At 47.1% G+C, this 26102-nt stretch overlaps 1 protein-coding gene across 3 annotated transcripts in view; it reads left to right on the top strand.

Moving 5' to 3' along the window:
- Positions 1–26102, top strand: part of HAL (histidine ammonia-lyase) — a 146798-nt gene that overhangs the window by 52182 nt on the left and 68514 nt on the right. For all 3 annotated transcript variants that reach the window (XM_069629828.1, XM_069629830.1, XM_069629829.1), the window contains exons 9-13: positions 6859–6998; positions 17237–17284; positions 22849–22996; positions 23078–23173; positions 23262–23320. In XM_069629828.1, coding sequence (XP_069485929.1) covers positions 6859–6998; positions 17237–17284; positions 22849–22996; positions 23078–23173; positions 23262–23320 — 491 coding nt within the window. The remainder of the gene's footprint in view (positions 1–6858; positions 6999–17236; positions 17285–22848; positions 22997–23077; positions 23174–23261; positions 23321–26102) is intronic.

Genomic DNA, 26102 nt, shown 5'->3' with positions numbered 1-26102 from the left:
TCTGTGTGACTTGGAGTCTGTTCAGGTTTTTTGCTGATGTGCCCGCTAGGAGGGCATTGCAATAGTCCAGTTTGGCTCCAATGGTTGCTCTGGCTATGGAGAGGCAGTTGGGTTTGGAGAGGAAGGGTTTGATGGCGTTTATGAGTTTAGTGGTATGAGCAGATGAGGAGGTGATGGCGCTAACTTGTCTGTTCATAGATAGAGAGGAGTCTATGTATACTCCCAGAGTCTTTACCGCTGTGGAGACTGGGATGATGGAGTCGTCAATGGAGAAGTTAGCGTATAGTGTGTCCAGTTTGTCTAGGGTGCTCTGTTGATCCAATATCATGATTTCCATCTTGTCTCCATTTAGGCAGAGGCCGTTTACTGCCATCCAGGCCTGGATGATGGCGTAGATCGAGTGGAGTGCCTTTGCGTCGTCGTGTTATGAACCTGAGAGGGGTAGAAGTACTTGTATGTCGTCTGCGTAGTTCGTGTATGTGATGCCGTAGGAGTCGAGTTTGTCAAAGAGAGGTTTAGTGAACAGGTTGTAGAGTGTGGGAGCAGTGCAGGAACCTTGAGGGACTCCGCAGTGGATTGTCGTGGGAGTGGCGTTGGCGATGTCTGAGAAGACTTTCATGGCTCTACTCTCTAGGAAGGAGGTGACCCATAGAGCTGATTCTTTAGAAAAGTTAGCAGAGTGTGTGAGGTGTGAGGTGAGGGTCTTGTGATCAACTAGATCGAAAGCGGCCGAGAGATCTAGGAGGAGCAAGAGAGCTGGCTTGCCCTTGTCCATGATTTGGGTGATCTGATTTTTTAGGTCCACCAGGGCTGTTTCTGTGCCGTGTCCTTTCCGGAAGCCTGATTGCCTTGTTCCAAGGATGGAGTGGGTTTCCAGAAAGTGCTGGATTTGGCAATGCACGGCTTTGTCCAGTAATTTCAGGAGAAATGGCACTGTGGTTATTGGTCTGTAGTTGTTGGGTTGTAGGGGGTCGAGGGTAGGTTTTTTTAGGAGGGGCCGGACCCATGCCTCTTTGAGGCTAGCACGGATAATGCCTGTTTTAAAAGACGCATTGATGAAAGCTGTAAAGAGCGGCGCAAAGCAATCTGCTCAGTCTTTGACGAGTTTAGGTGGGCAGATGTCGCCTTTGCAGGGGGAGGGTTTGAGATTTTTTCTTCTGTTTCCGTGACATCCCTGAAAGAGAAAGTCAGGTATGGTGGGCTTCGATGAGGAGGGTGAGGCGTTAGAAAGCTTGGTACCTGTCTGTTTAGGCAGTGCTTTGCAATGGTCTTTGATTTTCTTTTGAAGAAGGTCAATTTTATGTAGCATGGCCGATTGAATGCTGGCACACCAAGCTTCATCTTTGATTATTTCATCTGGGGCATTGGGGGGGAGATGAGCTCGTTGAAGATGGCGAAGATCTCTTTAGTGTGCGATTTGGCATTAGAGATTTGTGTGTTGAATGCTTTGGCTTTAGCATCAGTGATAGCTGTTTTGTATTGCTTGGAGATTAAGTTGAAATCTTTTTTGGTGCTGTTGCAAGGGTTGGATTGCCAGCTTTTTAGAGTTGCTCTTTTGTGGGAGCACATTGAGTGCAGTTCTTCAGTGAACCAGGCGTTGGTGTGTAGTGATTTCTTTTCTTTTTTGCATTCGAGTGGTGCTATTTCATTGATAGCTTTAGTGACGACATCTTTGTAGATGTCTGCGAAAATATTGGGGTCATTAGAGAAAGGGGGTGCTAGTTTGGGGGTGTTGAGGTATGGGCGCAGGTTGTCCTCTTTGAGTTTTTTAGAGCTTCTGACTTGTGCAGCGATAGCAGGGGTCAGAGTTTTGTGATTTTTGGTGATAGGGATCGAGAATTCGATGCAGTTGTGGTCGGTCCATGGGAATGATCGAGGTGATAGTGGAGAGACAATTATGGTCTGCGACCCAGTCTAGAATACGACCTTTGGCGTGAGTGCAGATTTGTCTTTAGCATCATTAAATCCCAGGTTGAGGTCTCCTAGGAGAAGGGTTTTGGTGGAGCTTTTGATATTATTGCTGAGGATGTGGAAGATGCTTTCCTGAGAGTCAGGGGTGGGGCCTGGGGGGAGATATAGTAGGTGAATGTTGATGGTGCTGTTGGGTGACAGTGTGAGTTTGGTCGATAAGAGGTCAGAGTTGTTGGTCGAGGAGTGGCTAACAAGTCGGAGCTGAAGATTCTCCTTGTAGATGAATGCTACTCCACCTCCTATTCGTTCAGGTCTGTCTTGTCTGAGTATGGTGAAACTAGGTGGTAGTGCAAGAGTAACCATGTTTCTGTGATGGCTAGTAGGTCGATGTTGTTATTAGTTATGAGGTCATGAATATCAGATGCGTGAGCTGGGAGGGATCGAACATTGAGGAGGGCGCATTTGATGTGAGGTATGATTGTGGAGGTGAGGGTGGTAGATGTGACTGATGTGTTTTATGTGTGGTTATATTGGGGGAGTTCATTGTACTTACCTACAACTCGCATCTCTCTCTCCTAAGATCTGCCTTGCTGCTCTGCCATACTACCAAACCCTTGAGCGGTATAGATTTATACTAGAAGTTTGGGCCTGTATACCAAGGGATAGTTTTATAAACTCTCACCACAGGTCGACTTTAGAAAAACAACTCTTAACACTTGTGAGGAATCTGAGGGCATCCTCACTTCTTTCCCAAATATACACTCCCCCTACCCCCCAGGTAGCCAGGGAAAGGCTGTCGCTATCCGATCCTGACCCTGGGGGTGGATATGTGAGGGAGGACTACCTGGATGGAGGAGAATTGGGAAGTGGGGATGAGGCACCCTTGGGTGTGACATGGTATCCACCATTTCCCTTTCATAAAGAGTCTAATATCCCCCAGGCCTTTGTAGGCTATTACTGGTCCCTTCCCTATTTTTCCAGTAGATCATTCCCCAGTAAATGCCCGTCGGGTACTGGGATGAGGAAGAGACCAACCAGAACCATGCACTCCCTCCCCCCAAGTCCTGGGACGAGAAGGAGGCAAGCAATGAACGGTCTAGTCCTTTTCGGACCAATTAACTTGGCAGGAAGTTTAAAAGCAGCAAGAATGATGGAAATGGAGAGAGCTGTGGAGGCAGGTTGGCGGTCAGCTGTGAAAGAGCTACCTGCTGGACGAAAAGCAGACCTCTCCTGAAAGACGTGCTCGAGGACCCCTAGGAAGATGCAGAGTGTATGCAGTGGAAAGCGAGGCTAAAGGAAGCTGGAGGCCGGTAGCAGACCAGGAAAAGGAAACCAGCGTAACCAGGCGAAGCGGCAGTGTGAGGCCGGAGCTGCGAGAGATACATTGGTGGTGTGTGTGAAGCCACAGGGAGCCGGTGTGGAGATGGAGCGAGGCGGCGCACAGGAGAGACGGAGAGAGAGGAAGCTTGTGGCAGCTGGAAGCCTCGCTGAAATACTATCCGCAACATGCGAACACGTAAAGCTTGTGAAAACGTTAATGAATGCAGATTTAAATGAAAACAAGTACTTTTTGAATACCAATCCGAATGAAAATGAAAGCAAACCTTTTTCAATATCAAACTGAAAGAAAGCAAGTACGGCTTAATACTGATTTGATTGAAAGGAGTTTGGAATTTCCTGAATATAAGGAACTGAGAGGAAGCATTGGCAAGAGCCATGAGGAACTGTGCAAAGCAGTGGCAAGAGCAGTGTGAAAGTGCAACAAGTGAATAGTGGCAAACCAAACCATGGTAAAGCGTTATGAGGATGTGAAATGAGAATAAACCAAGCTCCACTAGTGGCAACATGCATATGAAGGAGAAGCAAGTAAGTAAGGTGTCGGTTGCATGACCTGTAACGAGTGGACCGTGTGGTCCGACGACTGCGCCTAGACAGAGTACACCCATCTATGGAAAATCCACTTAATTCAACCACAAAGATGCTTGTGATTGAATATAAAGGACATCTTGTGTGATTTGAAATTAAGCAACTGAACTCTATGAAATCGGTGAAAGGTGACCAAACCAGAAGATCTGGGAAGCATCACAAGGAAGTGTTGTTTTGGAAAGTTGAAAAGACTTGAAAGCTTGGGTAAGGGCCCCCCCTTTTGTATTTGCACCTTGTGGGAAGGGAAATCCTTTCTAAACCAAGAGCTGGAAGAAGCTCTGATCTTTCATTTTAACACTTCTCATTTTGATGCCGACATCCCTATACGCTATATACAAATAGATGTGCGGGCAAGTATAGGCATTGGGCACAGACAGACATTTATTTCGGACTTTCTGGCGCAGACTGTCCTTGGTTTCATTTAGGTAGATATATCCCACCCTAGCATAGGGCAAGTTGGGCCTTTTTCCAACAATCTTTTCATTTTAATAAAAGTTTATAACCCAAACTTTATTTCAGTTGTTATTGTCTAGTTCATGATGTCTTCACACACTGTTCCAGCACCTGATTGGCTCAGCACCCTTCCCCGGGTGTGAATGGGGAATATCGACTCCTTAAAATGGGCATACGCTTTTTCAAAATAAGATATAGGATGCTCTATGAGGAGTGGCTTAAACGCCCTATGCGTGCGTCTACTGGGTTGGCCAGGATTGGCTGATGAGCAACTCTGTTGGTGGACGGACAAGGCATGTTCAACCTAACCTCATCCTTTTGTTGCTGGCGTGGATCAGCAGAATGTTTCTTCGACCCCCCCCACCTCACCGACCTTGAAATCTCCTCCGGTTTCAAAATAGTTCAGAAAAAGGAGCCAAGACACCGCTTTTGTATGTAGAAAGGTTAACAAGGGTTTTTTGTGGAACTACAGCTGCAGTTCAAGCATTTATTAAGGAACGCCATATTTCAATATTACATATTTGCAACATATGTAATGAATCCTCATTCCTTTCACCTCGTACCACATAGCATGTGCGAAATTGGGCAAATTGACCTCTAAAAAGCGCTTCTTTATGCATCTGTATTGTTGAATACCTATGTACAGCGCTCCCTACTTTTCAAGGCTAGGTCTGCGCTCAATAAATACTATAATATTAATAATCAAATGTAACTGTTACATACTTTGTATAATCTGGGCTAATTCAATGTGCTGTTATTTTATATGTTCAAAAGACCAAGAGGGTAATTTGAAAAGATATGGTAATTGCATGGCTGGGACCAGCAGCGCTTGCATTTGGGTGTTGCTGGTCCTCTGGGTGCCATTTTCCCCCCCTCTCAAAGCACAGTGTGAAAGAGAACAGTAGAACCATTACTCTCCGGTTTTACTCCCCGCTTTGAGGGCTATAAAGCACTGTCTGCAAATAAGCTTTGCAGACAATGGGCCTCATTACAAGTCAGCCGGTCCGGAAAAAACGGTGGTGGTAAATCCGCCACCACCGTTGTTTCCGAACCAGCTGATTCCGAGTCCTGCAGGCGGGAGGTGTCACTTCCGCAGGGCTCTGTCATATACGGAACCGGTGTTTCCATGGTGCCCGTCCCAATGGAGTCCTATGGGAATGGTGCTCTACAGAATTCTGCCTCCAGAATTACTGGGTCACCGGGGTTGTAATGCCCCGGTGATTCCAGCAATCACTGAGGCGGAATGGAATTATCGTTCCGGCGGCAGCCTGCCGATTTTTCCGGCACGACTACCGCCAGACTCGTAATGAGGCCCAATGTTTTGTAATGGATTCCAATGGAACCTTCCTGATGTTGAGCAGGTGCAATTGCAAGGTATGTTGCATTGGAATCCATTTGTTTTACGGCTGCATGAAAATCTCATGCAGGAGTCAAACTAGGTGCACTCCTGAGACAAAGGCGGAAAGCGAAGTAGAGGTGCTAGCTCCGCCTTTGCTGTCCTGTTACGCCTCAGGGTGGCTGCAGAAATGAGCTGGAGTGGACATTGAAAGTGCAAAAGTCATTTTATGCTTTCCGTTTTCTGCACCCCTCATTAGATAAAAATCCAATTGCACTTCATGCCGGAGCCCAGCCTCTATGCATGGGACTGGGTTTCATAGCCGTGCTGCTCAGCGTTGTCTTGCTTTCAAGAGAAGCGCGCTGCCCCTGAAATCCTCACAGAAAATTATCCCCCAATATAATATAAACCTTTGTGCTTTGTTATTATATTCACATCACGCATCCTCCTTATTAAGTACCATATTTCTTGCCCAGAGGTACCATTTTTTATTTTTCAATTCTAGATGATTTTGAACATAAGAGATACCCATGCATTGAATTGGCCATTGTAGAGAATTTGCCTGCACAGGCCTTGCACTAAGTGCTTTACTTGTAGTCTGTTCTTTTGTTAGCTTATGGCCTCTTAATATCATGTAACTGGTAAACTATCTTAGTAGACCTGTAGTATGGCCACTTGCTCCATGTGATTTCTGCATTCTCTCCTTATAGTCTCTGTTGACATATAAGGCAGTTTTCCTGTCTTCCATTTTCACCACGAAAGCCACCCCCCAAGTATTAGGTCGATCCGATTCTCCATAGCGAGAAATTTGTCTGAAAAATTATCTGTGGCTTAATATTTATTTCTAAAGCCGGTGTTGAAACCAGTTTAGGCCACCATCACAAGAGTTTCCTCAGAAGTAGACCATGGCTTTTTAATAAACTCCCTGAACCAGCATAGTATACATAAACTAACAAGGTGATTTGAGTATACACCTGCAAGCAAGATGAGGCCTTTCCAAGTACATTCTTGGAGTAGAAAACATAATTTCATCACTGCAGGCCTCAAATAATTTGGGAGGGAAAGTGCTTCTCACCAGAATTCGGCCACCTTGTTTGACGGAGACTCACAAATGCGTTGGCCGCGTATGCACCCGACCTAGGCAGACAGACCGGATTGGTAGACCGACACAGTTGTGTGAAGCAATAACAGAGCAGTGTGTCTGATGCAGTCTTTCTTGTTTGTTCCTGCAGCGTCTTGCCTGCCCTATATTCCAGAGAAGGGGACTGTTGGAGCCAGCGGAGATCTGGCACCTCTGGCACATCTGGCCTTGGGCATGATTGGAGAAGGCAAGATGTGGTCCCCAAAGAGTGGATGGGCTGATGCCAAATATGTAAGTAGTAGTTTTCCATTTATATAGCACCTTTATCCCATTAGTATGGCCTCAATGCGCTTTTGGGGGAAACACCCTTGGGACCGAAGTCCAAGGTATGGGAACGTTGTCAGAAGGATTAGAATGCATGTGTGCATTTGGTCAGAATAGATATCTGGGTAGGTAGACGCGGCCCAATAAGCTGTGATCCCTAAAGAGTGGATGGGCTGATGACAAATATGTAAGCAGTAGTAGTAGTAGTATGCCATTTATAGAGCACCTTTATCCCATTAGTATGGCCTCAATGCGCTTTTGGGGGGGGGGAATGCCCTCTGGGCACTGAAATCCAGGTATGGGAACGTTGTCAGAAAGATTAGAATGCACGTGTGCATTAGGTCAGAATAGGTATTTGGGTGGATGGCAGATCCCCGGTAGGCTGCCCATGATGATCAGGCATGTTGATGGGTGCGGCGAGGTGGTCGGCAGTGTGCGCGAGTACGAGAGACTAGTTATGTTTCCAGCTAGACCAAATTATTTTGTCATAGAACGTATCTATATTCTGATGGCAGAAGGTCCACCAAGTGGTGCGTAAATACATATCTTGAGCCTCAGTTGAAGCCCAGTTTTTCTGAAGTCCAATTAAGGGTTTAGGAAAATCAAACAACTGAGACAGTACAAAACTCCACTCTTAGTATAAGGCTGTACCACCTGAGTATATGGTAGCGTAGACGGAGTAGCCAGGCTTATCTTGGGTGAGCGGGCTGTAGGAAGGTACAAATAACTTGTAGTATTCCAAGGGTTCAACAGAAACGCTTAACCAGAAGTATTATAAAAAATAAAGGTTTATTATAAATGCAGATAAGCCAAGTTAAGTCTTGGGCTAAGTACTTTGTCAGCCTGCTCAACCGTCTCCGTGATAACCTGGGTATCACTGATCAGGCCCTGGCTTGGCTGACTTCTTTCCTTTCCGATCGACCCTCCCAGGTCCAACTTCGGTCCTTCATCTCCTCTATCTCGATCTCTACCTCTGGTGTTCCCCGGGGGTCTTACCTCTCTCCCTGGCTGTTCAACCAATACCTGGCATTTCGTGCCCAGTGCATTTCCAATCTGCCCCAACTTTCAGTGCTATGCGGATGACACTCAACTCATTTTCAGGCTCCCATCCACCACCTCTTCTCCTTCTCTCATCTCTGATTGTCTGTCCGCTATCCAGGAGTGTGTGCCGCCAATGATCTCTGCCTTAATGCCAGTAAGACCGAGATTCTCCTCAACGGCACACAGGCTCCCTCCTTTCCTATCACTCTCTGGGCGGCCTCTCTTTGCCCTCTTCCTCTTCCCACCTGTGAGGCTAAAAACCTTGGGGTCATCTTCGGCTCCACACTTTCCTTCTGTCCTTACAGCTCTGATGTCTCCAAGAAGTCACACTACCAGCTGCACCTCCTCAGAGGTTTTCTTCCTTTCCTCTCCTTCCCCCAGAAGTTCACTGTCTCCAGAGCTCTGGTTCTCTCTATGCTGGACTACTGCAACAGCCTCTTTCTAAATCGACCTGCCTCTACTCTCCGTCCTCTGCAACTCGTCCAAAACAGGTCTGCAAGACTTGTCCTCCGACACAAGCCCAAGGATCGTATTTCTGCAGGAATGAAATCTCTGCACTGGCTCCCAGTGGCGGCAAGGATTAAGGTCAAAACCCTCAGCATTGTCCACAAGACTTTCTGGGGCCTGGGACCTCAATACCTTCAACTCTCCCTTCCTAAATATCTTTCTTCTCGAGCTCTTCACTCATCCGCCTCCAACTCCTTCAGGGTCAATCGCTTCTCCAAGCAATGAGTTGGTGGTAGATCTCTCTCTTCTGCTGGGGCCTCCCTCTGGAATAGCCTCCCTGCCTCTCTGAACGTTGAGGAGACCCATCTCCGGTTCCGGAAGCACCTCAAGACCTTCCTCTTTGCTTCTGCTTTCTCTCCTCCTCTCTCCTGCTGATCTCCTGGCTGAAACTGAAACTGCACTGGTTACCTGGCTGCCCTCTGATCTAGGGCCCAAGTCCCCTCCACACCAGTTGCACACCTGCACTGCCCCCCTGGCAACCCTTGCACTCTGGATGTTTCTGTACCCCTACAGCCCCTTACCAGCACTTGACACATGATGTCTGCACTATTTATTCATTGTCTTCTTTATCTTACTGTTATCCTATGTACTGCACTGCCCCCCCTCCTCCATCCCCCCTGCACTGTTCCCATTCCCTCCTCCCTTGCACGATCTCAATGTCACCTTGCCTAGTAAGATTGTTGTCTCTGTCTTCCCTCCGTTTCCCCTCCCTTGCCTCGTCGCGCCTTGAAACACTTGTGTATAGGTGCGTTATGAATGCTGTATCATATCATAGTCCTAAACAAATTATAAAAACACAACACAATGCTTGAAGGTACACAGACCAAAGCATAAACCTTCTTCAGAATAACTAACAGTAATTCTATGGAAGTCGGACCTTATCAAACACATTTAGTATAGGGCACACCTATTCATGGTGAGTAAAACCATAAATTACTTTCACATCACCTTACAGTAAATAAAGTGTAGTAGACCCTATCTGTCATGCAGTGACACTCAGTTAAGGACTCACTTTGTAAACCAACCCTGTAATCAGGATATGATTCTGAATAGTGGAAAAAAGATTCGAGGAACAGTATAAACCTATTACTACATTCAGGAGAACACTCAGTTATACCAGGTGAGTAAGACCTTTTGGTGTAAGATACAATTACAGTTGCTTTTCAGATCAGTGGAACAGACTAAGGTAAGCAATAACTTTCTACACTAATTTAGGATTTCACCTGGTGGACCAAGGTCAGCTACACATGCAGGGCACTTTATAAGAATGGCACACAGCTATTTTAGGCAGGTAAAAGGGTGTAATATACTGTTACAGTTGCTTTTCAGATCAGTGTAACACAGTAATCAATAACTCTTTATCTTATTTTAGGATGGCACGCAGCTATTCAAGGTAAGTAAAACCCAAGGCAGACTTGGTTCAGACAGGCTATACAGCAGGTCCGGGGAAGCAAGACCCAGTTGGTGAACTTACACACTAATATTCTGAAAGAAATAGTTAAGTGAAGCCAACAACATTACTTTTGGGAAAGAGGCATAACCAATTCACAGGTGCGTAAAATAACCTTGCATATAATTTTCAGAATGGCACAACACACATTCAAGGTAAGTAAGAAACTTTGTAACTGCTGACTTTCAGAGTTAATTACCAACCAACTTTTTCACAAGTAAGTATACATTTAAACACTTGTTATATTTTTCAAGGCAGAATCCTTTTCTTATCCAGTCCTTCCCTAGTCTATTGCATGAGTTCACTCGGAGGAGCAAGAGGGACCCTAGTGGTCTAGGTGCCAGCTGTAGGCAGGGTGAGATAGGGTTCAGTTGCAGGCAAAGTCAGTGTCCCAGAGGAAGACTCTTCAAACAAGTAAGTATTTCACTTTAGAGTTAGTTGAAAGGTGCCAGGGAATTCTGTGAGGACACCCTAGGAGGATTGCAACAGTGGGCCTGGGTGAACTGGATGAGAGTACTCCCAATCACATGAATCACCCCTCAAAGCTATACAGAAATCACACAGGCTTAAGGTAAGTAAATACCCCAGCCAACACTGTACCTCAGGACAGAAGACGAGTTTGCAGTAGGAACACTTAAGGGTCTTCAGCCAATTACCCGTTCGATAAATTTCTTGTCATGAAGACTGAAGACAGGACATGAGAAGGGATTTCGCAGCATGGGATCAACGGGGAATACTCCAGGCAAGAGTTCCTTAGGGGCTGTATGGGTCTCTGTGGTTTTGGCACCCTTTTCAGGAGCCATTAGAAGACTGAATATCGCAGATAGGATTCTTGTCTCTAATCTGGCCCAGCACTCTGGTGAGGAGACGACTAAAATGACTTAAATTGTGTCTCTGGAGAGCCAGAAGGGTGCCACCAAAGTTTTAGCTTGATTGGGAATTTAGAAGACCATGCACTGTATGATGGCTCGAGGTCCCAGGGTATTGGCATATTACAGCCCTGCAAGGTCGCAGCATGATGCGTGATGGCTCAAAATGCAGGGCATTTTGAGTCTAGTAGACTTCACCAGACCCTGGGTCAGGGTCTTCCTTTTTGGGATCCCCAGGTCGATTGGAAGGAAGGGTTACAGCAAGCTGCGGTTACAAAGTAGACTTCCTGGTAGCTGGAAATTGCTACAGCTGAATCTCTCACTACGTTTTACAGAAGTGGGGTCTGGCCATCCAATCATACAGACAGCCCCCCATTGAGACTGGGCTCCCTTCAGGCAAGTTGAAAGATAAAGGGCTGCAATACAAAGAGTAAACGACTAGGTTCCTCTTCACCTAGGGACATGGTAAAATGGTTACCAAGTCCAAGCAAAAGGTTCTAGGGTTGACGCAGGTAAGGAAGATTTATCATAAATATGAAAATCCTATCGTAACAGCTTTGCTTTTGATGTAGTCAGATTGTCCGGTCTACTCCGAATGTATAGTTTACCTTGCTCAGGAGAGTATATTGGAGAGGCATTGACAGTGTCAAGGCCTAGGTGTCATGAAGGAAAGCATGAAATGGGTAAACCTAGTCTGGTTGCAGTAGGGAATGACCAGGTTTTGAGGGCCTTTCTGAAGCATAAGTTTATGTATGGGTTCAAGAAAAGAATGTAACATGAATCCACATGTTTTCTCTTCGTCAGAAGATAATCCTGTCTTCCGATATATTAAAATAAAACATACTCTTATTGTCAAAGGTTCAAATATCTACCCTGCAAACAAAACATCGAGAATCTATCCCCCACATAATTGCATATGAGCAACAGGGCTCGAAATTAAGATTGGAAAAGCAGCAGCTAAAAGCAGCTCCTGGGTATCCGGCATAATGCCGGGACCAGGAGTTAACACTGGGGAACAAGGAGCTACTACAAGCTTTATGCAAATCTAACTTCACCATAAGGTGTAAAGATATAGCTTTGTCCATTATATATTACTCCTTTTGCTTTAAATGTTCTATAGATGTGGCCTAATGTTTGTTTATAGTTTGTCCGGAATGCACATAGTTAAATTAGCCTAGGTGTGTGTTCAGCATCATTTGGCCTGGGAAGCAAAAAGTAGCTCCTGGTCATTATTATTTTTTTAACTCTTTATTTTTGGTCTGCGCAAGTACAACTTGAAGTTGACCATATCACGATTCAGCGGCTTGTTGCAGTACTTCACTTTAAACCCCTCACTCCCTAAACTATTCAACTATCGCCTCCACACCCCTCCTACGGAAGACAGTAAAGATCATACAATCTATAAGACATGAACATGGGTATGTGGCTGGGAGAGAATCTCAACAATGGGTCCCAAAGCAACTAAACACAAATCAGGAAGGCACATTAGTCCTTTCATCTGTTTGGCCCCATCACTGGGCCCCAGTCACAGCGTCTCATTTATGTCTCCATCCACCAGAGCTGTCGGGGGGGGGGGGGGGGGGTTGCAAGCCGTATTTCCCAATGAACGGTACCCGTTCCGTTTCTCTAGATGACTGCCGGTTATGGATGGCCCATGTGATATTCTCCATCACATAAGTCTCCATTGCCTTGAATGACTGCTTCTATTCACTTGGATGCTCGGGGGCCTTTCCACTTGCTCACCATACATATCCTAGCAGCTAAGAATAAAAAGTCTGGCATATGGGTGAAGACGTTCCCACTCTCCCTTGCATTCTTACACACCAAACAGTATCCGCAAGGGGGTGCAGACCCCATCTATGCCATTGAGGTCTTTCACCCATACCAGCACCTCTTTCCAGTACCTTTGGGCATGCCCACCACATGTGCCAGTAATCCGCTCTTTGTCCACATCCCCTCCAGCATGATGGGCCCACCCCTCTGTACATCTTAGACAAGCGGCCCGGGGCATACTGCCAGGCCATGGAGCTTATTTTGACAGTATGTGGACGACTGCGCAATTTTGCATCTGTGTTGCAACAGCTTGCATGCTATTTATTGTTCACTTGTTAGACGCTTACACAGAAAGCAACAGGGAGGGGACAGGGGATGAAAGACAAGTACCCCCCCGGATTCCTTCTATACCGCGATCTCTTCTAATCCGGGCTCCGAGGGGCTCAATTGATTAGGCGAACAGCTAAAGGGAAAGCGGGCAACCCTGTCTTGTACCTCTTCCTAGTGGGAAATCCCTGGACATACTGCCATTCACAACCTTGCCCGTTGGGTTAGTATAGATCACCAGCATTCCCCCAAGAAACCGCTCCCAACCCTCGCCTCCTGAGGACTTCTAAGAGGAAGCCCCATTTGACGCTTTCAAAGGCCTTTTTGGCATCTAGATTTTATAGTGCATTGTCCCACCCCCCCTTCCCTATGTATATGCTCCACCAGATCTAGGGTTTTTCGCACAGCCTCCCCGCCTTGCCTTCCCAGTATGAATCCATCTGATCTGGGTGGATCAGGCGAGGCAGAATTCCTTCCAATCTCATAGTGAGTATTCTAGTGAAAATGTTCTCATCCAAGTTCAGCAAGAAGATTGGGCGGTAGGACCTACAATGGCACGATCCCCACCCTCCTTTGGGAGTACTGCGATCAGAGCTTTGCTGAAGGAGGGAGGCACTATTCGATGTTCATTATATGACTGTACAACCGGATCAGGTATGGGACCAGAACTGGGGCAAATTTATTGTAGAAACCAATCGTGAAACCATCTTCTCTCGGCACCTTTCCGCTGGGTAGTCACTTGACAGCCCCCTCTACCTCCTCCTCTGTAATCCGTAGCTCCATCAAACCCCATCCCTCCAACCCAAGCATTTCAACCTCTAGTTGTCCCACATATTTTGATAGCACTCTTTGGTCTAGGCATCTCCTCATAGTACGTCGCAAAGGTCTCTGCTGTGCCACTTGGGTAAGTATCTATCAAACCCATTGCATCTCTAATCCCCTTGATTTCCCCCCCTCCTTTATGCCCACAGTCTCCCCATCAAGAAGGGCTCCTCCCTTGTCGCCCTTCTCGTAAAATTTCTGTTCGAGGAACTGTAGCTTCCTTATAGTATCGCCTACCCCCACAGCTTTCGGTGCCACTCTCTTCTGTTTCAAGCTGTCCACATCCCACTCTTCATATCGCCCAGTCCTGTGCATCCACTCTTTCAGACGCGTGATACCCTAGCAGAGTCTGTCCTCAACCAACCTACGGTCCTGTTTCTTAGAAGCCCCTTCACTAATAAGCAGGCCCCTCCAAGTGGGCTTCCCATACTGTGTTCATGTCCACCTCCCCATTGCCATTTAGCCAAAAGTTTTGCTCCCCCGTAGAGCTAAGCAGGCCGGCTAGCTGAGCCTCTCGCCACAGGAAGTCATTGCACTGCCATTGGGAACTCCCCCTGTTTAGTTCCGCAACGTCCAATTCCAAACACACCATGGCATGGTCTGACCAGCGGATTGGACGGATCATGCACTCACCTACCCGTGAGATGTGTGACAAGGAAAGGAAGAGATAGTCTATCTGATTCGGATGGGCCGCCCTCCAGGCCTCTACCAGCCCCCTACCTTCAAGGGCCCTCCTGAACGCGTCATCCCCGGTTTGTCTGGCCGCACTTGGGGTCTCCCCTGTGGCAAAGCAGTCTAGGCACGCAACTGCCTAGGAGTTAAAATCTATTCCTATAACACCCACTTCTCCCTGCATGCCCAGTATCATATCAAGCACTTGCGTGTAGAAAGCTTTCTGCTCCTGGTTTGGTGCATATACTGCAGCGAACGGCATCCATGTACACCCCACCCCCAATACCCCTTAAATAGTGAGGCGTCTACCCCCCCTGAGCAGCTTGGCCTGCAAATGTTCCATAGGCAGAAGTCTATGGAAAGCCACCGCCACCCGCACCCCCACCCCCTTTTTGGAGGCATCCGACACCCAGTAAACCTGCCCAATCCCTCCACCCCGGAGTGGTCTCTCCTCTCCCTCCCTAGCGTCTCCTGCAAAAAGAGGACATACAACCCTGCCCTCAGGAATTCCCTTGCTACAAGGGAGCACTTTGTAGAGGAGTTAAGACCCTTGACATTTAATGTACCGATCTTTAATCGGCACTCCCCGTTTAGCTTCCCTCTCCGCAGCCATCTGAGGTCCTTGCACCCTCTCTGAAATTCCACCCCCACCCCCTGGCAACATTTTCTCACATTCAGTCACCTCTGGACCCAGTGCCACTCCAAGGAATATTGCCTTCCCTGCCCCACATCTTGCCCCTTCCCAGCAAACAACAATAACCCATTAACTATGTATGAAATAAACATCACTTTAGTGTCACCATTGAGGCGCCATCTCCGTACAGAGGGCCACCTTGGGGTCGGTATGACTCGCTGGGCTCTGCCAGCCGATCGCAGATGCCTGTAGTGGAATTACAGGGTCCCACAACCGTATCATCAGCGTCTATGCGATGCACATCACAGGCATTTCACTGGCGAGGAACCATTTAATTTCTGAAATGTTCTCTCCACTTTCCCCCTCCGTTGACTCGGAGGTCCTAGCGGCAGGTCGGGATATCTGGGTTCACGATTATCCTGCCGCCCAGCATCACTCATCCCATCCAGGCCTACCGCCAGATGCTGTAGAACCCTCTCGGCTTCTTTCCCATTTGTTATTTTGGAATCTTCATTTCCAATTTCAAAAAGCAAGGTGAATGGGTAGCCCCATCGACATCTCATACCCTTCCCAATCAGCCACTGGGTCAGGGAACGGCAATCTCTTCTACGTACCAGAGTCAATCCAACGAGGTCTTGGAAGAGCTGCACCTTGAGCCCTTATATGCCAGCTCTCTAGCCCGGCCTGCCCTGGCCAGCACTGTCTTCTCACCGTGGTGCAAGAACTTCACGATGATGGAACGCGGCCCTTTGACCAAATGCCCAGCTGCCTCTGTGGGCCCTTTGGATTTGCACGGTCTTCCCTCCTTCAGGCTAGAAGGGGATTTTCACAATGTTTTGTACCTTACATTCCACTAGGGCAAGGGTCTCTCCTTCCTGTTCTGCTAGACCCGGTATTCGGATATTGTTTCTCCGTTCACGGTTTTCCAGATAGTCTATCTTCAATTCCATGTCTTCATCCTTCAGTTCCATAACCGTCACCCTAGCTTCCATCTTCATTTCAATCAAGTCTGCGTTCATCTGATTGTTTTCTAGGCCCTCCACTCTTCCCTCCAACTTTTCCATCTTTTCCCGCAGCTCCTATTTGGAGGGCTGCCTGAATATAAAGTCAAAGTCACTTCACTGCTCTTGGAAACAGTAGTTTATCCAAGAGAAGGTATTTAAACCTTTGGGAAATCTGAAAGACTTCCCTGTGTCACTGCACGGATGTCGCTGTGTGACACAGTGTAAAAGATGATGCCTATGGAGTTTGTCAGACTCCACAACCAAAAGAAACGCAGTGTTCCAAATCACTTTAAAATACATGAGAGAGTGGGAAAAAGGGTCCCACTCTTTCCAGGTTAAAAAAAATCAAGTCCTCAAAATCCAGCAAAGTTGCTGGGGGTCTCTAAGGTGGAGGGCATTGGCACATTTCTGAGAATTCTCCCTAACAAGAGGTTGTGCTGTTTGGCGTCCCACTCTCCGCTTTCCTCTCTAGCCAATCATCCCTAAATCCCACGTTTCCCCACTAGCTATCGGCAAGTACGATTATGGCTCCTGATGGCGGCCAGTATGACTATCGCTCCTCCGCGTGCCTTCCACTTGGGCCCCCCATTCCCACACTTGACTCCCTACTGTTTCCTCTCCCATTGCTTTCATCATCACCTAGCTCGCACTCTACTCTGGCCTGGACTCTAAAAAAGGCACTTCCCCGGGCGTCCTCTCAACGGGAGTTGCTTGGCACCCATGATTTCTTTTTTCTTTCTGTGTATATTAGGGGCACGGTCTAGCATCTAGCCCCTTGTCGGAGTTATAGGCTGGCCACGTGGAAAATACAGCCATTTGTGTGCCTCTATCCCACTTAATGGACTCATTCGTTGCTCAGCCCTATACGTATGGCTTCTGGGCACATAACTGTCCATATTGCGTATCTAATTTTACGTCTGAAATTATGCACTTCTGTTATAATTTAATATTCTATTCCTGCCCCGCTATGGAGTTTACATTACCGCCATAGAGGTGTAAATGAGATCGTGCTGTTTTGCAGTTCTGTTATGCTACTGTTGCTGTGATTTCCTGGTTCCATAAATGTATGCACACACCTGATGTCTATTTATTTCACTCTAATCCAGGTGCTGGAAGCTCATGGACTGAAACCTGTATCCTTGCGACCAAAAGAGGTAAGTGGATCTTGGAACGCTGCATGCAATTAACTGTGTTTGGTTTGAAACTGTGGCAATCCCTCCCACTTAGGGGGGGATACAGGGATGGTAATGGCCCGCCAGCCTGAGCCTAAGTGAGCCAGAGCGAAGCAATTGCCTCGGTGAGGGCTCTGAGCCGTTACTGGCCCTTTATGCACCCCTGCCCCAGATGGGTGCCTGCTATTTGCATCCTGTGGTTCATCCTGATTCTTCCTGTGGTTCACTCAGGGTGCGAATAGTTGTAACCAAAAAAGGATTGCTGCTATAGTAAATTGAAAAGGGACCAAGTCACCTTTTCTATTTCTATTGTGGCAACCGCAGACGGGAAGGAGCACCGGGACCAGAGCACAAAGCTATGGTCCAGCAGGTAAGTGGGTAGGGCTGAGTTGGGGGAAGTGAACAGTGTGTCTTTGGGGTTGGGGGAAATGGTGGGGGCGTGGGCGCCCTGCTGCCTCCCCACAATCAAGATGGCAAAACCCGGGTAAGGGCCTTGGGTCTGGAGAAATGTGGGTGGTACAGTGTGTGTTGTCACCCGCGTTTCCGGCCACCTCAATGGCGAAGCGCGCTTGCCCGGGTGCGACTGCAACATCCATATTATGATAATCACTGAGATCTAATCTTTTCAATGATAACGGCAATTCTGAATTCAAAAGTGCAGACGCTTTAGCTTTCCTTCGTAAGGGTCACCCTGGCAAAAAAAAATGGACATACATGGTTTACAAAAATTAAATATTGGAACACTGCCTTACTGGTGGAACATAATTACGAGTTTTGCTAATTGTACTTCTGATTACCGCACACAGAAATGATCATTACTGCAAGCAATAATCCAGTGGCCTCTGCATTAATAGGCCTCCACCAATGTGCTTTCAGTAAACATGCAGATTTTCGGTAATACTGCATGAAGTAAGTATGAAAAATCTGCTAGTTACCCCAAGGCACCTTTAAAAAATGTTACAAAAAAATAAAAAAGCAATTGCCAGCCATTTTGATGGGATGGAAACGTATTGGGTACAGTAGCGGAGCTGTATACCACTACAGTACCATGTAAAATAATAAAGCGAGATGAAAAACAAGTAAAAATGAAAGTCAAGGTGCAGAATGCAGGACTACGAGAAGAATGGCTTTAAAGATAAGGCAAGTTTGAGTAGGTACCATTGACAAATACAAGCTCTAGTAACATGAATGCCACAATCTCCAATCTGATCGCCTTGGGCCCTCCGATCCACTCGTCCCTGCAACAACCACTCCCTATACCCTCTCCCAACCAGCCCTGCCGACCAATCCACACTTTTCTCCCTCTCCGCATTCACTCTCACTCTTCTGTTAATGCACACCTCACTCTTCCTACTGTTATCTTTCTTTCACTCTGTGTGGACTCTTTCCATCTTGCTAATCTACTGCATCACTGCCTCCCTGTTCTCTACTTCAATCGTGTGCCCCCCCCCCCTCCTCACCCACTAAATGCCCCCTGGCCATCCCACTGCTCCCAATCTCTTATATCCCCTTCAACTCACCCCCCACAAACCCCCAATGTAATCCTTCCCCTTTCCTTTCGCTCTCCAACTACGAGTACTACAGGCTACGCAACACCCAACCTGTCTGTAATAAAACCTCTTTTTATCGCTGTTCACTTTGCAATGAATCCACCATCTATATGCACTCCGTCTGTCCTCTAAAAGTGCTGGAGGGACAGGGGTTGACTTGATGATTAACAAAGTCAATCCCTCTGCTGCCTTCCAATCTCTGACTTCCTACCAGTCTCCTTTGAATTCACTGCCGCAAAGCATCTCCCGGATACCCCGCTCGCACCCTGTACTGTACACAGGAACAATATCCCGAAAATGTAGTCCTTCCTTACTTCATGGTGACAAAATCCTCTTGCTGACCTTGTTACTCGGCTGTCTTAACTACTCTGACATCCCATTCGTTGGCCTCCCCCGCAACTATTTCTTCTCTGTCTGCACTGTCCCTGGTTTTTCTTTACCATGTTCTCCCCTTCACCCACTGTTTAGTTCCTCACTAACTCCCCCTCTAATGTACAGTACCTGATTCAGGGTTGCCCTACTGAATGTTTGTCTTTGTAAGTATTTAGGGGTGAAACACCGCATACCTTCAACAAATAAATACTACTCTAATAAATTAAAGATCATTGAAGTAAAAAGATTCAAAGTAAAGATGGAGAGAAAGTGGAGGAAATAAGTAAATCTGGAAAGTGTGGCATGAGTGATATGGGGGAAAATACAAGTGAATATTTAATTAATTTCCATGCTTACACACTGATGAGAACAATGCCCAAAGCACTTGCCTCTTGCGATTGCTTGGAGAACCTTGAAAGCTAGGGACACAGGTAGGCACAAAGAAAAAGGGATGGCAGTAAATATTTAATTTGTAGAACTATTTTGAGGCCCCTGGCATGCATTGCAGAGCTGTACCTCATCCAATGTGAAATGTAGTTTCTGCAATGCAAAGCAAAGGAGGGTAGGCAGAGGCTTTAGGTGAGGTGAGGTAAGTGCAGGGACACGTCCCTTCTCACTCGCTTATGCCCAACTCTGCTAAGACTGAACTGCTCTACTGCTATCTATTCATCTTGTTCTCTTCTTTCCTGACTATCTTACTTACTCTGCTTACTCTCGTAACCTTGGTGACCTCTTCGACCAATCGCACAACTTCTCCAAATCTGCCACTGCAGCTAGACTCAACCTCCTCAATATCGGAAAGATCTGTCGCCATCTTCCTTTCAATGCTGCAAAACCGCTAATCTCGTCCTCGGTCCTTTCTAGATTGACTACTGTTCCAGTCTCCTCATTGGCCTCTCCCTCTTCCCCCCTCTCTCTCTCTCCTCCTTGATCGTTACAATCATCCTCAGCTCACCTCCTTGCCACCACTCGATTTGCCCCTGCACTCCCTTCATTTCCGTTCACACACTCTCCTTGCTCCCCTACTCTGGAATGCTCTGCTTTTGCTACCCTTCATGGACAACCCTACAGCACTTTTCCATCAACCCTTCATCTTCAACAATTTCTCCACCATCCCATTCCATTCTGTCCTGTCCTCATCCCGGGTTTATATCTCCCTTCCCCGGCAACATATGCCATTTTTAATAGTTTTTTTTTTTTTTTAAAGCGCTCACACAGCCTGCGGACATCGAGGCGCTGTTACAGGAATTGTTCGTTTTTTCAGTTGCGTAATTGTTTTTTTTTTTTTGTCTTAGTTGCGTATTTATAACGCGCTTAAACACCCAGAGGTTTCTAAGCGCGGACCCGGGGATGAAACCTGTGTTGCTTAGTGTCGTCTTGCTTGCAAGGCGCGCACGTTGCCGTTAAGCTATCCTCCCAGGACAAGTCATAAGTCTGGTCTTCAAGTCACATTCTCTCACCCCATTGTAAACCACCCATGTCCTCCACTCTGTTAACAATGGTAAAAATGTGTACGCGTTTTTTTTGTTTTTGTTTGCCAGAAATGCATTGTTTTAATTTCAGCGGCTTGTGCATCTGCTTACATCACTGGGCTACCGGCGGGTTGCCATTTCTGCAGCCTGAGTTCCCGGTGCCACTGGGACATTACAAGTCCCGGCGTCCCAGATATCAGGTGGCAGAAAGTGGAAGTCCTCATTCCCATGGAGTAGGACTCTATGGGAATGGGGACACGGAAGTACTGGTACCATTGCTAACTGTGCTGGTGCTTCAATGACAACTCTGCCTACCAGGCCCGTTGAATCCGGCAGGTCAGATCTGCTGGGCGCAACGGGCCAGGAAGGCAGAGGTGTAGCGTGGCGGTCCGGAATGGGTGCTGGTATGGTGCGACCGGCACCCTTATTTCTGGACCGCTACACTTGTAATGAGGCCCATATCGGTTTTCACAAAGGACACACCAGGAATGCTTGCCTACCCTAGGGTCCTTGGGGTTTCCTCTGAGTTAGACGGGCAGTAAGTTCCTCCCAGAGAAACAGAAATGGGACGGAAAAGTGCACAGTGGGACAAAGTGCAAGGTGAAAACAGCTTATCAGCTTCCGCTACAACGTAACACTTGCAGTACAGACGTTTTCAGACTTCCTGCTGACTCACTCAAACCTTCCTTCATCCCTGACTGCCTATCTGTCATCTAGGCCTAGTGTAGTTCCAACGATCCCTGCCTCAATTCCAGCAAAACTGAGATCCTTCCGATTGGAACCCCTGCTCCCTCCTTCTTCCCTTCTCTCTGACCTCCCACCTTGGGCTCTCCCCCTGCTCCTTCCTCTGAAGCCAGAAACATTGGAGTCCTCTTTGACTCCTCGCTCTCCTTCCTCCCTCACACTCAGGATATTGTCAAGAAGTCGCACTTTAAACTTTTCCTTCTCAAAGGAATTCTTCCTTTTCTCACTTTCCACCAGAAGCTCTATGTTTCCCGAACCCTGGTTCTCTCTGGGCTGGACTATTGCAATAGCCTCCTCCTGAATCTTCCTTCTTCCACTCTGTGACCCATTCAGCTAATCCAGAATAGAGCAGCAAGATGTATCCTTGGCCTTAAGCCCAGGGACTGCATCTCTCCTGCCCTAAAACGTCTCCACTGGCTCCCGGGTGCTGCACAGATCAAATTTGAATCCCTCTGCATCATCCACAAGGCTGACTGGGGACCACACTATCTGCAACTCTCTCTTACAAAATACTCTCCTTCTAGACCTCTACATTCTTCTGGCACCAACTTCTGTGTTTTAAAGCGATTTGCCAAACGGAGAGCAGGTGGTCGTTCGCTTTCCTCAGCTGGATCCCTCCTTTGGAACAGCCTCCCCATCCCTCTTGAGCAGAACCTTCTTAAGTTTCTTAAGCACCTCAAGACTCTCCTCTTCTCCGCCACCTTCCCTTTTCCCTCCTCTTCTAATCTCACAGTTGCTGTGATTGGTGTCTTGGACCCTTATGTATCCTCGGGGCCCCTGACCACTCGCACCCAATCTCCCCAGCTTCTGTCTACCCTCAGCACTTGCCTCAGTGCACCGTCCGCACTTGAGATTCACACTTTTTCCACCCAGCGCGGCTCCTGGCTGCATAGCACTTACCATACCTTGCACTTCATCTGTGGCTCACCCACGAGCACGGACACCCCAGCACCTACCCCACTGTCCTCTTCCTTGCTGCACTTGCACATTCTGAATACTCACAAGGCATTGTAGGTCCGGCCATCCCTTTTCCCCCACTGTATTATTTTTTTTAAATATATTTTAATTGCACTGCAATCCCATGTTCCCTCCCTGGTGCCCTGTTGGCACTTTGAAACAGAATGTATTTGCTGCATAAGCGCCTAACAAGCCAACAAACTAAATAAATTACAGAAGTTGCAAAATGGAGTACATTCAAAAAGAAAATTTTGAAAAGGTTTGTGATCACCAGATAAGGGAACTTCTTGTCTTGGAAAAAAAAACGGTTTATTGATATGCCTGTTTCTCTATTTCTTTTAATGTTTAATTTGTATAGCACTAACCACCACACAGGCAACAAAGCTCTGATGAGAGAAAGCACTAAACTTGGCCCATATTAACCTGGCACTTATTTCCTCCTTTCCCATAGGGCTTAGCTTTGATCAACGGAACCCAGATGATCACTTCCCTCGGCTGTGAGGCCGTAGAAAGAGCCAGCGCCATCGCCCGGCAGGCGGACATCATAGCTGCGCTTACCCTGGAGGTGCTGAAGGGAACCACCAGAGCCTTCGATTCAGGTGGGTATCGACCTCTGCTTATTGCTTTCATGGACTCCACTTGACCATGATCTCATAGTTTACCTTTTAACCCTTTACTAGATATTCATGCGCTACGTCCTCATCCAGGACAGATTGAAGTAGCCTCTCGGTTCAGGTCACTTTTAGATTCCGACCATCATCCATCAGAGATTGCAGGTAACTATCACTTTAGGGCGTATATCCAAAGACTTGTGACAGCTGAAGGTCCATAAAAATGCAGTCCTCTTATTTTATTTTTTTGCAGAAAGTCATAGATTTTGTGATCGAGTCCAGGATGCATACACGTTACGCTGCTGTCCTCAGGTGAAGTCCCATTTCATGATTTTGTGCTTTTTCAAAAGATACTGTCATTTCAACAAAATCGCAGAAGCGTCTTGAATGACTGCATACGATCTTTGACCTCTGGTATCACGTTAGAGACATGGAATGTTGATAGATTGTGTGCTCCTAATGCAATGCTGTATCAATGTATCTGATCACACCCGCAAAAACAGCTTCCAAATGAAGGCAGGCTTCATTTTAGTAGATTACTAATCCAGTGGTGGAGCCATGGGGGTTGGGGTCTAGGGGGTGGCCCCCCCTGGCTCCCCCTCGGTGCCCAGTGCACCCCCAGCCTCCCGCTGGTGTCCTATTATCTGCCCCCCCACGCCCTGGCACCAAAAGCTTGCTTTGCTACTGTACTAATCACATGGATTGCAAAAGGACCACGCCTAAATGGCACCCATGTCAACATTTTGTCAGTAATGAACTGTTATGTGCCTTTTGTATTTGCATTAGTGATGTTACCTCGTGAGTTTATGGAACAGATACACATGCTTATATATTATGAGCACAAACATTAGGCACTGCTTGTTCAAAGTGAATAGAAGGCATGCTTGAGGGCATTATTGAGAAGGTGTGGGCATTGCAGTACAGGTTTTCAGTAGCGGCAGCTAGTGATTTTCTAAGTGAGTGTCAGTATTTACCCAGAATTGGCGTCAGAAAGCTTAGCAAGCGAGCAAGCCTGAACCCACTTAAGGTGGTTTGGTGCCTGTTGGGTAGAATTCTCATTTCTGTGCTAATTCCCTTCAACCTTGGAGACCCCTAGCTCTTTTGCTGGACTTCATTTTAAGCATGGCACGAGTGAGACCTTTTTCCTCACTCTCATGTGCTTTTACCTGATTTGGATTTTGTGTTTTCACTGTTTTTGGAGTCTGCCAAACTCCATAGGCATCTGTTTTTTTTGTATGGTGACGCACATCACCTTCAGTGCAGTAGCACAGAGAAATCCTTTTAGATTTCTCATAGGGTTTAAATACCTTTTTCTTGTGTGAACTACCGGTCCCAAGAATAGTAAAGTGAAATTGATGTACCTTACCTTTTCTCTTTGTAGGTCTAGCACACCCCATTTTATGTGGAGTGCTGGGGGTGTTACCTAGTAGTCCCTTATCCCACAGTCTCATGTAACATTTTGATGTTACCCTCACTACTTTAAATGGCTGGTGGCAATGGTTTACTTTTTCCTACCATTGTGCTTTTCTACTGCAGGCAGAACCCTCAGCTGCAGTACAGCACCCATGGGTGATCATTTCGTCAAAATGGCCCTGGTCTTCTTTTTTTGACATTTTCTGTTTCTGTGGTCTTTCTTGTGTTTTACTTTGTGCGTTGAGACAGATTTGAGCCCTTTGTTTGTCTTACCTTTGGCAGGCTTCAGCCCTGAAGCCCGCCTCTGGCTCCAGTGTGTCTGGGAGGACAGGATGTGAGGGAGGGTCCCAAAACTCCCCTGTCCTTTGTCTCTAGGAATGCCTGAATGCAACAAGTCCTGATTTGCTGGATGGCTGTTCTTTCAGGACAGCCACCCTGCTGTGTGATTGATAGCCTAGGCTGTGCATGAATGGGAGAAACCTGCTTAAAAGGTTAAAAGGTGAGGGTTTTGGGACTACAGGCAGAGTAGACCACTGGGAGAAACACCTGATGAAGAAACTGTGAACAAAGCTTGCTGCACTCTCCTGGACCTTTGAATTGCAGAGTGAAGCCCTGCTGCTGTGCTCAACTCCTTTCACCTCGACCGAGAAGCTCCTCCGGAACTTCTCCCCTTGGGTTAGTGGGACCAACTAACCCAGAGATGAACTCCACTGGACCATCACCCCCGACTTGCTGTGCCTCTCTGTTGCTTTGGAAGCCCAATGCCAGGGGTCGAGTGTCCGTAGTAGAGTGCAATGTCTGTCATGGAACGAATCTGGCTAGAAGCTCCAGGAGACTCTAAAGGACCATCCCCGAAGCAGGACCTCCAGATTCAGAGTCCCCTCCCTAGAGCGCAGGACCAAGGGAGCAAAGAGAGTCCAACTGGCTTCCAAGATCCATCACGGTGCTGTTTGCTAAGCGCTGAAACCGCAAAGTGCTCCTGAACCGAAAAGAGCCTGTACCTGCCGACGACCGCCCAAGTACCACCGCAGGAGCCCTCCAGACGTCCTCCCTCTTGTCCCCACGACTGAGGCTCAGGAACCAGGGTCTGCACCAGCTGGAGCACTCTGCTTCAAACTAGAGATACTGTTTAGGTTTGCGGTTCTTGCCTTCTTGCCTTGTAGCCACGCTCTTCTCAGTTGGGAATTGCATTTGCTTACTTTTTAGAGTTGATCTCGACTCTCATTTCACAGGCGTAACAGCTTGTGACCCTACAAGTGATTTTGTTTTTCCTCCACAAGCTCTCTAACTTTGTGCAAGACTTTGAGTTAAGAAGTGCCTATAATCCATAGACTGTGTCCCAATTGACTTTGGCTGTCCTGGCTCCCTGAAGACTCTTCTAGTCCATTGACTTTGATACTGTTTGTCCCTCATAGGTGGTAAATTGTTGTATACTGTTACTGCTGGGAAAAGCTTATCTAGATTTCATTGGAAGATTTAGTTGTCCTCACATATACTGAGAAACTGTCTATCCTTTTTCCTTCCATAACCTTTCCTTTCTGCAACCTCAGAATCTGCCAAGTATAACTAGTGTGATATATAAATGCCATTACTGTCCTCGCGATTGAAGTCACCTCAGGGTTTAGGAATTGTGTAAGAAGCATATCCAAAGATTATCCACTAAGCTTGTTTTGATTCTGAA

Source organism: Ambystoma mexicanum, chromosome 12 (genome assembly GCF_040938575.1).
Source record: "Ambystoma mexicanum isolate Mex_15411 chromosome 12, UKY_AmexF1_1, whole genome shotgun sequence".
NCBI classification, from domain to species: domain Eukaryota; kingdom Metazoa; phylum Chordata; class Amphibia; order Caudata; family Ambystomatidae; genus Ambystoma; species Ambystoma mexicanum.
This window is presented reverse-complemented; position numbering and strand designations above follow the sequence as displayed.